This window comes from Spermophilus citellus (genome assembly GCF_964194105.1).
Source record: "Spermophilus citellus genome assembly, chromosome: 1".
In the NCBI taxonomy this organism is placed as follows: domain Eukaryota; kingdom Metazoa; phylum Chordata; class Mammalia; order Rodentia; family Sciuridae; genus Spermophilus; species Spermophilus citellus.
The window spans coordinates 135,860,586-135,874,980 of record NC_138182.1 but is presented as its reverse complement, the minus strand read 5'-3'; the positions used below and the strand labels follow the sequence as shown (position 1 = coordinate 135,874,980).

The following is a 14,395-nucleotide window of genomic DNA, read 5'->3' as shown; positions in this document are numbered from 1 at the left end:
TGCTGCACCAACCATGTTTTGGCAATTCTGACCTCATGAATTAAATATTGCCATTTAGAAAGCCCTAGAGCCTGCCTGGGTAGTTACTTTGCCTTTGTGTATGTGAAAAGAACGCGAGGACTCCACAGGGCTCAGGGAAGTAGGTCAGAGGCATTTGCTTTTGCCTTAGAGGAGATCTTGTGATAGTCTAACCTTGATTGCCCAAATCCACCATCCCATGGGGCTGGTAGGGAGGGCACCCTTTTGCAGTTGGAGTCAGCCCTGCAGTATAGTCCCTGGGCCCCGCTTGCTAGGCCAGAGGCCTTGTGAAGAAGGAATGCATTCATTTGAAATTTTTTCGCTGTATTTGACCTTTTGCTAGTTCTTAGATGGCTAAGTGTGAATGAATATAAATATATATTTTTAGTTTCATTCAATAGTTAGATTTATTAACATGTTTGAAGGTTCAGTTCATGAATATGATTTATTTATATCTTCTAACCTGTATTAAACTTTATGGTTTTTATTTACAGGAAAGTTTAACAAAATTTCCCTGTAACTATGCCCCCTCTTCTGTAGACACATGGACCCTTTTACCAAATATATGTATTTTACCAAATATGTCAACTTGCTACATATGTTAATATGTACATCTTGTAAATATATACTTGGTGAAATATGTATATTTGGTATATAATAATATGTATATGTTTTTAAAATATGATTTTTTTCTTTTTATCAAAAGGAAATAGCACTATTTATAGTATTCGATGACCTGGCTTTTTCTTAAAATTTATTATGGGCATTTTTTTCTATCACAATGTAATGTGGTTGAGCCACATATTTTCTAGCACCTCATGGTCCTTCTAAGTCATTGCATGTACGGTGTATGCTATTATTTATTTAGCCATTTGCTATTGATGAGCATTTGAGTGGTTTGCAGGGTTTTTTTCAATCACAAAAATGCTGCAGTGGTTGTCCTCATGCATATGGATTTGCACCTTCAGGTGAGAATTTCTGAATGGCTGGATCAAAGTGATGTATACTGAACTTTTAGCAGCATTTTGGGCTCGTGTAGTTTTGGCATTTACTTCTGAGTCTCTTGATGAGTGACTGACCTCCCATGGGCAGCAAATGGGCCCTGTCCTCAGCCTGTCCCTGCTGGTGTGATTATGCAGTCAAGTGTTTGGGGGAGAGGCAAGATTCCAGGTGAGATGGCAGTAGGTTTCCACAGAGTTTGTTGACAGTAATTTGCTTCCTGGACACCAGCTAAATTGGACCCATTCCCAACAACTAAATGTGCCTAACCTTTAATTCCACAGGCCAACTTTGACACGAACTTCGAGGACAGGAATGCATTTGTTACAGGCATTGCAAGGTACATTGAGCAGGCAACGGTCCATTCCAGCATGGTAAGTCTCTAGAACCACGTGTGCAGACCGTGCTCCCTGCTGAAGCAGGAGGGGCTGTGGGCGGCTTCTCACACGGGGACATGTCCTCGGCTACCCCCACTTCAGACCCCAGCTATGCAAGCCATTGAGTAGTCCTGCCCCACCTCCTTCCAGAAGCTCAGCACTCTGCTCCCCTTTAGCTTCAGGCTTTGCAAATCCCACTCACTGTAGCCCCTCCTGATCTCCACCGCTCACTTCCCTGAGCTTCTGTAGCTCTTTGGGTTAACATGTGGTTAGATTCTGCCTTGTCTTGCATTTCATTGATTACCGAGTATGTGGAACTTTGTCTGTCTGCAAAGCAAAATATTCTTCATAAAAGAGACATGGTGACTTTGGCTTTGGAGTAACATGGTTATTGACTCAAGGAAGTCAGTGGCCTAGATCACCCTACAAGCAGAGCTAGCTATTATTTTCTTTCTTAGGTTCTGACTCTAAAAAGGAGGGGTCATCCCCTTCTCTCTTGGGCTTTCCTTGATTTTTTTCTTCTCAGGCAGCATTGGACTTGGAGGAATTCCAGAGTCCTTATCTTGGGGCTCTGTTGTGGCCTGATGGATCTTTGTCACTATGTTTGTTGTATTCTCTAACCTTGACTTAGCAAACCTACTCGTTTGTTCTGTAAGTATTTTGCATCTGTACCTACAGAGGACAGGGTCAGTGCTGGGGAGGTGCCCAGGGACAAACTGGCCAATCCTAGTTCTCAGGGAGTCAAGTCAATACTGAAGCTTGCCATTCACCGAGCACTTTCTCTGTGCAGATATTTTAAGTTCATTGTCTCATTTCATCCTCAATGAACCCTGTGAGGTAGTAGTTCTGTTATAATACCCATTTTATGCTAGGTGCAGTGGCACGTACCTGTAATCCCGGTGACGAGAGACTGAGGCAGGAGAATTGCAAGTTCAAGGCCAGTCTCAGCACCTTAGCAAGACCCTGTCTCAACACAAAAAATAAAGGACTAAGGATGTAGCTCAGTGGTAAAGTGCCCCTGGCTTCACCCCACCCAGTACCTAAAAATGAAAACAAACAACAAACAAACAAATAAATAATAAAGTACCCACTTTACAGCTGGGGAAAACTGGAGCCCACAGTTGACAAATGAAGGACCTAACCTCTGCTGTCTGTCAACAAAAATCTGTGCTCTGGACTACTCTTTGTGGACAAATGAAAATTCACAAAGGGTAAATGTCATGGTTGAAGTTCGGTGTTTGAAGGGACTTTGAGAGGATTAGAGAAAATTTGATGAAGGAAGTGACTTTTAAGCGGGACCCTATAGGAGGATAATGACACCTTTAAGCTGTCTGTAAGGCATTCCTACCACAAAGCATTGGAGTCCTCAGAATCGCCCTGGGACTTGCAGAGGGATCAATATACCCATTTTAGGGATGAGAAAACAGAGGCCTGGAGAAGTTAATAGCATGTTACTCATGGTTCTATAATCAGGAAGTCTTGGGATTGGATCTGAAATCTGGGACTGACTCTCTGTATTTTACTCCACTGTCTCACATGGAATTTTACCAGTCTGGGAGAAGTGGGCTTACCCTGCTGCGGGGTGACGGGGGACCAGTATGAACAAAGGCATAGAATTTCCAGTGGTTACTCATGTGTGATCTGTGAGGTCCACATGAGCAAATTATGGTATTGATGGAAATTCAGATGGGGGTCAGCTGGTGCAGGGTACATCAGTTGGCAAGGGCTGCCTTAACAAAATGCAGTAGACTGGCTGGCTTAAAGAGTGGGTGTTTATTTTCTCACAGTCCTGGAGGCTGGAAGTTCATGATCAAGGTATGGGCAGGGTTGATTTTTCCCAGGGCCACTCTGGTTTACCTGAGACTGCTTCTGGCTGTTTCCTCACGTAGTCTTTCCTGTGCACACACAGCATGTCTCTTTGGGAATCCAAATTCCCTCTTCTTATAAGGACACCAGTCAAATTGGATTAGGGCCCACAGAAATGACCTCATTTGAATTTAACCACCCCATCTCCAAGTAGAGTCATTCTCAGGTACTGGGTTTAGGGCTTTCACAGATGATTGTGTGGAGGGAGAGAGATACATACAATTCAGCCTGTAGCACAGGGCTTTCATTCATCACTAAAAGTCCAAAGGCAGTGGAAGGTTTTTGTCCATAGGAGAGAGTTGAGCAGAATTGTTTCACCTGTTATGTGTGGAATGAGTTGAGGAAGAGTGAATGGAGCAGATAAATCACTGAGATCATTAAATTCCCAACCCTGGAGTTATTAAAGATGGTATTAGGGTGATGGCATTGAGGGTGACTAGGGGGACATGCATGTGAGAGTCACCGGAGCTCAGCTCCACGTGGCCTAGCAATCTGCTGGGGTAGAGGGAACAGCAACCACACTTTGGTGTTCTGGAAATGTCAGATCAGGGACTCTGGTAGGGAAGTCTAAGGAGCAGGCTGGTTCAGAGGGTCACTGCATGAATCTTCTATTGCTGCTGTAACAAGCTATCATATTCTTAGTGCCTTAAAACAACACAGATTTCTTTACTGACAAGTACTTTAGAGGTCCCACGTGGGTCTTCCTGAATTTGATCAAGGTGCCCACAGGGCCACATTTGTTTCTGTAGGCTCTAGGGAGCTTTCTGTTGTCTTGTTTTTTTTTTTTAGCTCCAAGAAGCTTGGCTTGTTTCTAAATAAGAAAACTATGACCCTTATGACAAGTTGAAAGATGGGTCCAAGGGAGGCAGGGCCAGAAGTCAAGTCCCAAGGCCCCACCCAGGACTCCTTTCTCCATATCATCTTGGCCTCTTTATTCAAGGCCAGTTGTGCAATAAATCCAACTGAGAGTCAGCTAAATGGTCCACAGGGCAGAGTCCACGCCCATCTTCTCCACTGCCCTGTTCAGCACAGAGCTCAGGACCCGTGAGTGCTCAGTAAAGCTTTCATTGAATGCAGGAGTTCACATTACACCTGCTATGGGCAGTTGCGTGCTAAAAATAGATGCACATTCTTTATATTACTGTCACTTCCCCTTTTTGACATGTGTTTGAAGCAGATGACTGTAGGACACCCACGGGTTGATCTTGGTCCTTTCTGATCTCAAGGACAACATGTTACTGATGCTAAAAGCTCTCTACATTAAGCATTGAAACTGTGACTTGTCAAAGACATTTGCTGTTGAAAATAGAGCTGTAATAAGTAATAAACTCCAGGTTAAATCTGATCTGATCCTAATGAGATATGGGATATGTAAGATATGCAGATTTAAAATTAAATCAATAAAAGTACATTTTTTTTGAATACAGATATTCACAATGAGACATGGCCTCGTGTTACTCTTTATTGTGTTTGGGGGCATACTTTTCATAACATAAAACCATTTAAAGTGTAGAATTCAATGCTTTTTTTTAAAGCCTATTCACAATATTATACAACCACACCACCATCTAATTTCTGTTACCCAAAAGAATACCCCAGACCTCTTAGCAGTCACTTCCACTTCCTCTCTCCCTGTGAACTCTGGCAACCTCCAATGCACTTTCTGTCTCTATGGATTTGCATATTCTCACATTTCACCTAAGTGAGTTATACAATAAGTGGATTTTTGTACCTGGCTTCTTTCACTTAGTGAAATGTTTTTCAAAGTTTGTGTTGTAGCCTGTGTAAGTACTTCATTACTTTTTATAGGTGAATAATATCCCATTGTAGGATAGACCACTTTTATTTGTCCATTCATCAGTTGGTGGACATTTGGGTTATTTCCATTTTTTTTGTTGTTGTTATTGTTGTTTTGATTTTTGTTGGTACTGAGGGTTTAACCACTGAGTTACTTCCCCAACCCTTTTTATTTTTCTTTTGAGACAGATTCTTGCTACATTGCTTAGGGTCTTGCTAAATTGCTGAGGTAGGCCTCAAACTTATGATCCTCCTACCTCAGCCTCCCGAGTAGCTGGGATTATAGGCATGTGCTACTTTACCTGGCTTTATTTCTATTTTTGAGTTATTATGAATAATGCTGCTGTGAACATTTATGTCACCCATAAATCCTGAATCCTCAGAAATTTCTGTGTGGACATAATTTCAGTTCTCCTGGGTATATATCTAGCGGTGAAACTGCTGGGTCAAATGGTGACTCAATTGTTAATATTTTGTGGCACCTTTTTTAGGAATTTAGACTGTTTTCCTAATTCCTTTACAGATCACCTAGAGAGAGACATAGTGTCGTTGAATTCTCACAGAATTCTGTCACATCAGCACCACCACCATCATCATCACTTTAACAGATGACTAAGTGGGGAGTTTTAGTGATTTACTGTGGACTAAAGGGCTGAGGGTGATGAAGCTGGATGTTAGCCCAGATGTTCATACCTTGAGTTGAGGGCTCTTTCCACAGAGGCATAGTCCAAGGGATGAGTCATCTCTGTTTTTTAGGCTCATTTCAAAGTTGTTGCTTATTTCTATCATGTGTATATTAATTATTCTCCTGCTTATAGTAATGTGGACTCTTATCAAGTGTGAACTGACAGTACTGTTTCGTTATTTTAGTGTATTACGTATTATCTATTGTTATTGTAGTACTATTACCGTACTCTAGTAGATATATAAAGTAACATAGTATTCCAATCCAGAGAGAGCTTATAATTCAGAGCTTGGTACATATGCCACCAATTTTTTTTGACATTCAGGATATATTTATAATCACTATTGTTTTGGTTTGTGACCTATTTACATACAGTTTTGCTTGCTCATTTTCTTGCTAACTATATCTGGGACACCTTTTTCTGTGGGAACTGCAGTTCTGTCCTCCTTTCCAAGGTGGCCATCCATCTGTTTGAAAACTGTAGCCCTGTCATAGAGCCCTTGGGCTTCTGATGAGAATGATGTAGGTTGGTTTTTCTTACTCTTGTGCAAGTGAGTCATCTGAGCATTTTGTTGAGATGTGGCTTGTTATTCCATAGACAAGGGGGTGCCTGAGAATCTGCCTTGCTAGTGCGCCCTCTGCTGACGGTGCCGATGCTGCTGGTCCACAGACCACCCCCGTGATAGTGAGGCTCATGAGAAACCCTGGGCTTGGATGTCACTTCTCACTGCCCCCTGGTTTTGCTCTTTCAGAATGAAATGCTAGAGGAGGGACATGAGTATGCCGTCATGCTGTACACCTGGCGCAGCTGTTCCCGGGCCATTCCCCAGGTGAGACGGCCCGCACCCTGTGTGTGTGTCTCAAACCCCTCTGCGGGGAGGGGGGGTCTTATTCTTTCTCACTCTACTCACTGAGCTTTTCCAGGTGGGAGGGGCAAGTCAGGGCCTCTCATCCAAGGAAGCAACCTGAAGTCACTGATGACTAGGGCCCATGCCCAAGGACTTAAATGTTTGTGCAGTACACAGTATGCATAGTATCTTATTTCAAAAACTGTACATGCTGATTTTCTGACACCTAAACCATGGCAGAAGGATGTAAAGTAAAATATAAGACCTCCTGGCCCCACCAGCCAAACCCACCTTTCTCCATAAGATCATCACTGGGAACACTTTGCTGCATATTCTTCTGTATCGTCTCCCTGGCATGAATATTATTTTGTACATTTTTATCATTTATAATAGTGTTGTTTCTTTTTATATTATTCTGCCTTTTGCTTGTAAAAATTTCTTCATTACTGAACTTTTTTTATGTCAAAACATACACATATTTTTCTAACCATCATTGTCATATAACTAATGAGTTCCATCATCACAAATCAACAAACCACAGGTGTATAAAGTAAGCAATCTATTCCTCCCCTCCTAATCCTGGTCCTTGGGGAGAAGTGCTATTTGCAGTTTTTCAGCCTTACTGATTTCATCTGCCTGTCTTTTATATGAACACAAAGAGTTTTGTTTTGCTTAACAAAAACAGGATCAAATTATCCTGTTGTTCACCTGCTAGCTTATGGTGACAGTGCTGTTATGGCAATTTATGTAGTTCTATCTCCTCCCTTCTAAGAGTTCATCACTATATTGTGTGATCATATCATCGAATCCATTTGGTCATCCATGGATGGGTATTTAGCACTTGCTACCTTTTTTTAAAAAATTTTTTTAGTTGTAGATGATGCATACCTGTATTTTACTTATTTATTTATTTTATGTGGTGCTGAGGATCAAACTCAGTGCCTTACATGTGCTAGGCAAGCACCCTACCACTGAGTCACAATCCAGCCCTTGCTACCATTTTGAGAATTTCTGACCATCTGTGAAGAGTGTCCTTGAACCGCCTCTCCTCAATCTTCAGATTCAGTTGACCTGCTGGTGGTTTTGACAAGAGTGTTGTAGAGTGTCTGCCATGTGATTCTGATGTGCACACTGGTTGAAAACCACTGGGCAGGGAAATGGGTTTTTAATGGCACATCTGATGTTGGCTGACATTGGCCTGGGAATGGCTAGGGGAGCAAGGGATAGAACATTGCTGTTTGCTTAGAATCTGACTGGGCCCCCCTGGGACAGGGCTGGGGAAAGGCCAAAGTGGGAAGCTCCTGATCATAGCACAGAACACCAAAAAAGGGAAGGGGGGGGTTCCTGTCTTGGGACCAGCTGGTTCCTAATGTGTAGCCAGTCTCTGGGCGGGGGGGGGGGGGGGGGGGGCGCCTCTGCCTCCCACCAGACCAGTGAGACTGGAGCCACCTCAGCTTTTTCTTGCTTTGGAATCAGTTACTTCCCAACAGAGGCCCTTGTGAGAGTAAAGGGTATCCTTATTAATAAGACCACAGGTGTGGACCAGGACTGTGTGGATGAACCAGGGTGCTGAGTCCCCTCCTCTGCCCATAGGTAAAGTGCAACGAGCAGCCCAACCGAGTGGAGATCTATGAGAAGACCGTGGAGGTGCTGGAACCGGAGGTCACCAAACTCATGAAGTTCATGTACTTCCAGGTGAGCTGGCCTGGTGGTTCTGCATCAGGAGACCTGAGAAGACCATCTGTCTTCCGGACACCAGACTCTGCACCTTGGTACCATGCTGTCTATTCATCTAGCAGCTATTTTTAGAAAGCTACCTCCAAACCCCTGTGTGAGCAAAACAGATACATGTCCCTAGCCCCATGTAAGTTACACCTGATGAGTCAGTGAGTGTGCTCTGGGCATGGGAGAGACTGACTATAAAAAGTAATTTTCAGGGCATAATTAGTGCTGCGAGCAAACTAATAGTGAAAACAGTTCCGGGTTGTGGAGTATCTGCTGGTGCTCTTTAGGGACAGTCTCTTGGGACGTGTGTGTGGACTGAGCTCTGGGCAGTGAGAGAGAGGCTGCCTGCAGTGGTCAGGAGCAAGAGCACTCCCTGGAGAAGGTACTGTAAGCCCAAAGCCCTCAGGTCTGATGTGTTTAAGAAATAGAAGGAAGACAGGGAGACTGGAACTCAGTGAAGATGGGGGGGGTGGCGGGAGAGGAAGGAGGAGACTGTGGGGAGGGCACTGTGGATCCTGAGCTGTCATTCAAGGCCATGGGAGGCACTGGAGGGTTTGGGTGACTTGATCTGATCTGAGGTTTTGCGACAGCCTCTGGCTGCTGTATAGGGGTGGATGGCATGTTGGGGGGACAGGAAGAGGTTGGGAGCAGGAGCAGAGGGACAGCAGGGAGGCCAGTTGGGAGGCCTGCGAGCGTGATGGTGTCAAGAAGGAATGAGCCAGTGTAGTGGCACACGCCTGTAATCCCATAGCTTGGAGGCTGAGGTAGGAGGATCATGAATTCAAAGCCAGTCTCAGTGACTTAGTGAGGCCCTAAGCAACTCAGTGAGGCCCTGTCTCTAAATAAAATATTAAAAAAGGGCTGGGGATGTGGCTCAGTGATCGAGTGCCCCTGGGTTCAATCCCTGGTATGGAAAAAAAAAAAAAAAAGGAAAGGAGGAGAGAGGGCCAGGGCTTCTCTGAGTGGGCAGGCTGGCTGGACAGGGGCCACAGGGAGGCATGTGAGTAGAGGGAGCAGGGTGTCACAGTCACATCAAAAACAGCTGAGGAGGACAGGTTGGTAACGGGCGTCCAGGCTGAACTCCAGGGTGGGCATCATGACACACAGTGCGCCCTCTTCTTGGTTCCCCATGGAGCTGAGTGTCACGGACGGATTCCCTGCCAGTCCCCTGCACAGTGGCAATGACTGGAGGAGTCAGTGTAGCACAAGGAGGTGAGGATAAATGAGGATAAATGAGGTCCATTGGTAAAGAACAAGTAGAGCCCTCTTCCACAGCGGGTCCCAAGGCCGCGGCTGCTGTTAGCAGCACAGACCCGGCTTCCAGGAGCCACGGGTCTCTTTGCGAAGGCAGACAGACCTGCAAAAGGAGAGCTTCCCAAAGACCCTGGGGTGCTAAGCTGAGGCCTCCCCAGAGGCATTCGCAGAAGGGAGGATCTGTAGTAACTTAGAACCCGGCTGGCCAGCACCACAGTCACTGGCCACGTGTGACTACTGATGTTAATTAAAATTACGTGCAATTAAGAACGCAGCTCCTCAGTCACAGAGTGCATCTCATGTGCTCCATGGCCACTCGTGGGGAGCAGCTGTTGATTGCACGGGGCTGATGGGGAACATTCCTGTGGTGGTGGAAAGCTACCGGGTGTAGTCTTTGGGGAGAGGGTGGCTGACCGCGGGGTCCCAGGCCCACAGCTCATGTTGGAGCCGTCATTTCTTTCCCCACTTCTCCTCTCCCTTCCTTCCATTTCTCCTCCTCCTCCTCTTTTTTTCCTGCTCACTGCCCCTGGAACACACAGCAGCAGTCTCTTTTTCTCTTGTTGAACTGTTTTTTCTGTTTTTGTTTTTTCCTGACACCAGCTTTACTGGGGTATGCCTGGAATGGTACCTGGCACACAGTAGAAGCTCAATAAAAAGTTATTGATCATCATGAGCCCCTTTCTCTGGATGGTTCTCACACACTCTTGGCCTCCTTCTCCTTGTTGGCCAATGCCTGACACTGTCCCAGGTGTTGGGGACACAAAATGAATAAGACATATTGATGCTTCTAAATGAAAGTGTGTTGGATGAATTCATTGGTTCGACTCACTCAGGGCCAGATCCAGATTGCCTCTAAAATCAGATTTGGATTGAAATACTTCTCTGAGAAAGTCCACCCTACAGATCTGCCCTTTTCTCGATGGCCTGGGGAGACCCCAGGGGAGCCTTGACCAGAAAGCAGAGGGAGCCACTGCCCCCACCCCTGGGGCCGACACCCCCCCTTACGCCTGCCCCTCTGCCTCCAGCGCAAGGCCATCGAGCGGTTCTGCAGCGAGGTGAAACGTCTGTGCCACGCCGAGCGCAGGAAGGACTTTGTGTCAGAGGCCTACCTGCTGACCCTGGGCAAGTTCATCAACATGTTCGCCGTCTTGGACGAGCTGAAGAACATGAAGTGCAGTGTCAAGAACGACCACTCTGCCTACAAGAGGTCAGCACCCTCTTCCATGGGGCCCTCTTCCCGGACAGCAGCTGGGTAGCTAGAGGGAGAGGCCAGTGCCCTGCTCACAAGCTCCTTCTCTGGTACCCGACTAGCCAATCCCCAAGACAGAGCAGGGCTGGGCCTGTGTCAGCCTGGCTTGAGGAGCAGGCTATGGAGCTGAGTCTGTGGAGAATCTGACCTTGGCAGGGTCTTATAGCTCAAGATGGAGTCAGAGCCTCATTTCCCCATCCATGAAGCCGTAACCATTTTGCTGCCCCATGCTTGATGGAACCAGGAAGGTAATTTTAAAATGGTTACTGTGTTAACTTTGTGTAGCTGTGACAAAATACCCAACATAAACAACTGAAAAGAGGAAAGGCATATTTTGGCTGATGGTTTCAGAATTTTCAGTCCATGGTCACCTGATTCCATGGTTTCTGAGCCCGTGGTGAGGCAGAACATTATGGCGGGATGTACGTGATGGAGCCAAGTTGCTCATCTCATGGTGGCCAGGAAGCTGGTGGGGGCAGGAAAGAAGGGGTCAGGGACAAGATTACCCTTCCACGGCAAGTCCTCAGTGACATACTTCTTCCAAGTAGGGCCTATTACATTACCTAGTTTCTACCCCTTCTCAATAGCCATCAATGGATTAATCCACTGGTGAGATCAGAGCCCTCATGATTTGATCACTTCTCCAAAGGAGCCCCTCTGTGCATTGCTGCACTGGAGACCAAGGCTTCAACATGGGAGCCTTTGAGGGACATTCCAGATCAAGACTCCAGTAGTTACATTAGTCATTTTTCTGCAAGACTCAGGAAGCCATTCAAACTGCTTATGTAGAAGACAGAAATGAGTTGGTTTATGGAACCCAGACATCCAGGCATGCTGGCATCCAGTGCCTGGGTGGTGATGTTAGCCCTGTCTCCCCACTTCTGCTGCCCTTCCCTCTCTAACAGCCTCCTGCTCAGGCCAGTTGTGCCTTATGGTGGTCTCTGGCAGCAGCTTCCCACCACCCAGACAGCAACCCCAACTTTCAGGGAAATGCTTTTGCAAAGGTCTCAGGGAAGATGGATGTCCCTCAAGCCTGGATCAGGTGCTGATCCCTCCATTAGTCACTGGTGAGGTGGGCTGCTCTGATCAGACACTGCTCACTCTTAGATTTCGGGGGGTCCATGACAGCTTAGAAGAAAGGACCACATCTAAAATGGTATGTGTGGGGTGGGGAGGTTGTTTCTCTTTATAAATCAGGACACAGTCACCCAGGAGGAGACAAGAGCAGTTAAAAGCCAGAGACTCCCAGCATGTTGCATGAGGTTCAGATGAACCCCAGAGTGTCTGGCCACCTCTGGTGGAAGGACTTTCCATGTCACTGTTGGGGAGGGAGGAGGGACCCTCCCCCCACATTGTCCTTGGGCTCAGAGTGCCTGGAGTGAGCAGACTGGTTCTCACAAGTCGATTCTTCTGTGTACACCATGAAACCCGGGGTGCCCAGCAGGCAGAGCCCATGTCTCAGCTGACCCAGAAATGTCAGCTTCACAAAGATTCCATAGATAGCTCACGGCATAACATCCTCCCCCACACTCTCGCCAGTTAGAGCACGCTGCTGCCATCTCCGCCACAACCGACGTCCTGCGTGTCCGGAGCGAGGCAGGGGTACTCTGCTTCCACAGATCCCTGTGTGCCCTACACCCATTCTGCTTTCATCTTATAATCCTGTAACGTTAGCAGACTTGTTTCCCATGCAATGCTTTGCTTGAGAAACATCAGGTTTTCCTTATAGTAAAACTGGACGTCTCCAAGGCTCACGGTGCAGCTCCGGGGCAGGTGCTCTTTTCACTCCCTCTGGCCCCTCCGCCTGCATCAGTGGAGGCTGGCTCCCCATAAACTTTCCAAGACTTCAGAGATTTTCAGTGCATCCCTGCCCTTGAATTTCAGATGCCCTGTCCTGACCTCGGGGGACAGTGTCACTCTGGGTAGGGTGGAAATGGGAGCCCACGTGACGTACCTCAGGCTCAGGGTGTGCAGATGCTCTTCTGTCTCACCTGCCATCTACCTTTCAGGGCGGCACAGTTCCTGAGGAAGATGGCAGACCCTCAGTCCATTCAGGAATCGCAGAACCTCTCCATGTTCCTGGCCAACCACAACAGGATCACCCAGGTGGGTCCTGCCTGGCATCTTGGGGAAACAGGGGCCTAGAGGCTGGGTGAACCTCAAGCCCAAGCACATGAGCTCAGTCCAACTTCTGTCTCCACTGCCCATCACAAGAGTGAAAAATCACTGCAGCCTTCAGCCTCCCTCCCAACCATAGTTGGCCCTTCCACCCCCTCCAGGCTTTGTCCTCTGAAAGCCTTCAGCCAGGGTAGAGGACCAGAGAGCAGGACCACCACCCACTGCAACACTTTGGGCAAAGGCCAGGCCTCAAGTTCTCATCTATAAAATGGGTCTGTCACTTTGAATATATTATGAGGATTTATCTCACTGGACTATTGTGAGAAATGAGATGCTGTACAAAAAGCCCTCAGCATGCTCTGTGGGTGGGCTTTGTGATCAAAAGACCTGAAAACAACTTAGAGCAGGAAAAGTTTATTTGGGGCTTACAGTTTTAGTACTTTAGTGCTGGTTGGCTGACTCCATGGCTCTGGGTGTGAGGGGAGGCAGAACATCATGATGGAAGGATGTGGTAGAGGAAGGTTGCTCAGCTCTTGGCATCCAGGAAGCAGAGTGACAGAGTGAGGAGTCAGGGACAAGCTATAGTCCAGGCCACATCCTACCTGCCTATATTTACCACCCAGTAGTCCTTTCAGATTATTAGCCCATCAAAGGAATTAACCAATCATTTCACCTCTGAACACATGAGCTTTTGGGGGGGTGTCTTGTAGACAAACCACAATACACCTAAAGCCAGGAAAGAAGGAAGAGGTCCAGAGCTCTGGTCCCTGCTTTGCAGGGCATGACCACTCAGCTGTCACTCTCCCATTATACCTAGCATAGCCTGACTCGTCCCACCCTCTGTCAGGTCAGCCTCAACAGGTGCCGGCAAGAATGTTGGCAGGACCCAGGCCAGTGCTGAGGGGTCTTGCATCTCCCCAGGGGTTTTAGGCTCAGCTCCCTGGGCAGAGACCCATAGTTGGCAGGATCCTTCCTGCTCTGTTCACTGCCCAGTGTCTGAGGCCCCAGGAGACTGAGCCCCCTGCTGCCTGTACAGAGCTCCAGCAGTGCCCTTCTTGGGTGTCCCACAGGATCGTTTGCTCCTTTGGAGGAAGCACGGGGATGGGAACTTCAGATCCTTCTCTCTAGGAGATGTTTCTGAACTGCTGTGACCTGCCAGGAGGAGACACCTACTGGCCCAGGTGCCCCCACCCCCACCCTGTGGGTCTTTCCCTGCCCTTGTCTGATGAAAACAGCACAGATAAGTCCATGCCTTCAAAGCTGAGCTGAAATTACTACAGGCCTCTTGTAAAGCTGAGCTGCTTTGGCTCTGCCTAAGAGAGTATGCTTCTTACACGCAATTGCCGGGGACTGAGATGGAAGCTCCAAGGCAAGCAAGCTCCCTGCGCAGGAGGCATGCAGGAGCTCTGGCTACCCAGCCACTTGGGTGGCATTCACAAGGGCATTCAGGCATCAGACT

General features: G+C 47.1%; 1 protein-coding gene across 4 annotated transcripts in view; it reads left to right on the top strand.

The window, feature by feature from the left end:
- CYFIP2 (cytoplasmic FMR1 interacting protein 2) overlaps positions 1-14,395 on the top strand; it is a 130,460-nt gene that overhangs the window by 21,230 nt on the left and 94,835 nt on the right. For all 4 annotated transcript variants that reach the window (XM_081287356.1, XM_081287355.1, XM_081287354.1 and 1 more), the window contains 5 exons: positions 1,302-1,391; positions 6,495-6,572; positions 8,184-8,285; positions 10,595-10,776; positions 12,828-12,924. In XM_081287356.1, coding sequence (XP_081143482.1) covers positions 1,302-1,391; positions 6,495-6,572; positions 8,184-8,285; positions 10,595-10,776; positions 12,828-12,924 — 549 coding nt within the window. The remainder of the gene's footprint in view (positions 1-1,301; positions 1,392-6,494; positions 6,573-8,183; positions 8,286-10,594; positions 10,777-12,827; positions 12,925-14,395) is intronic.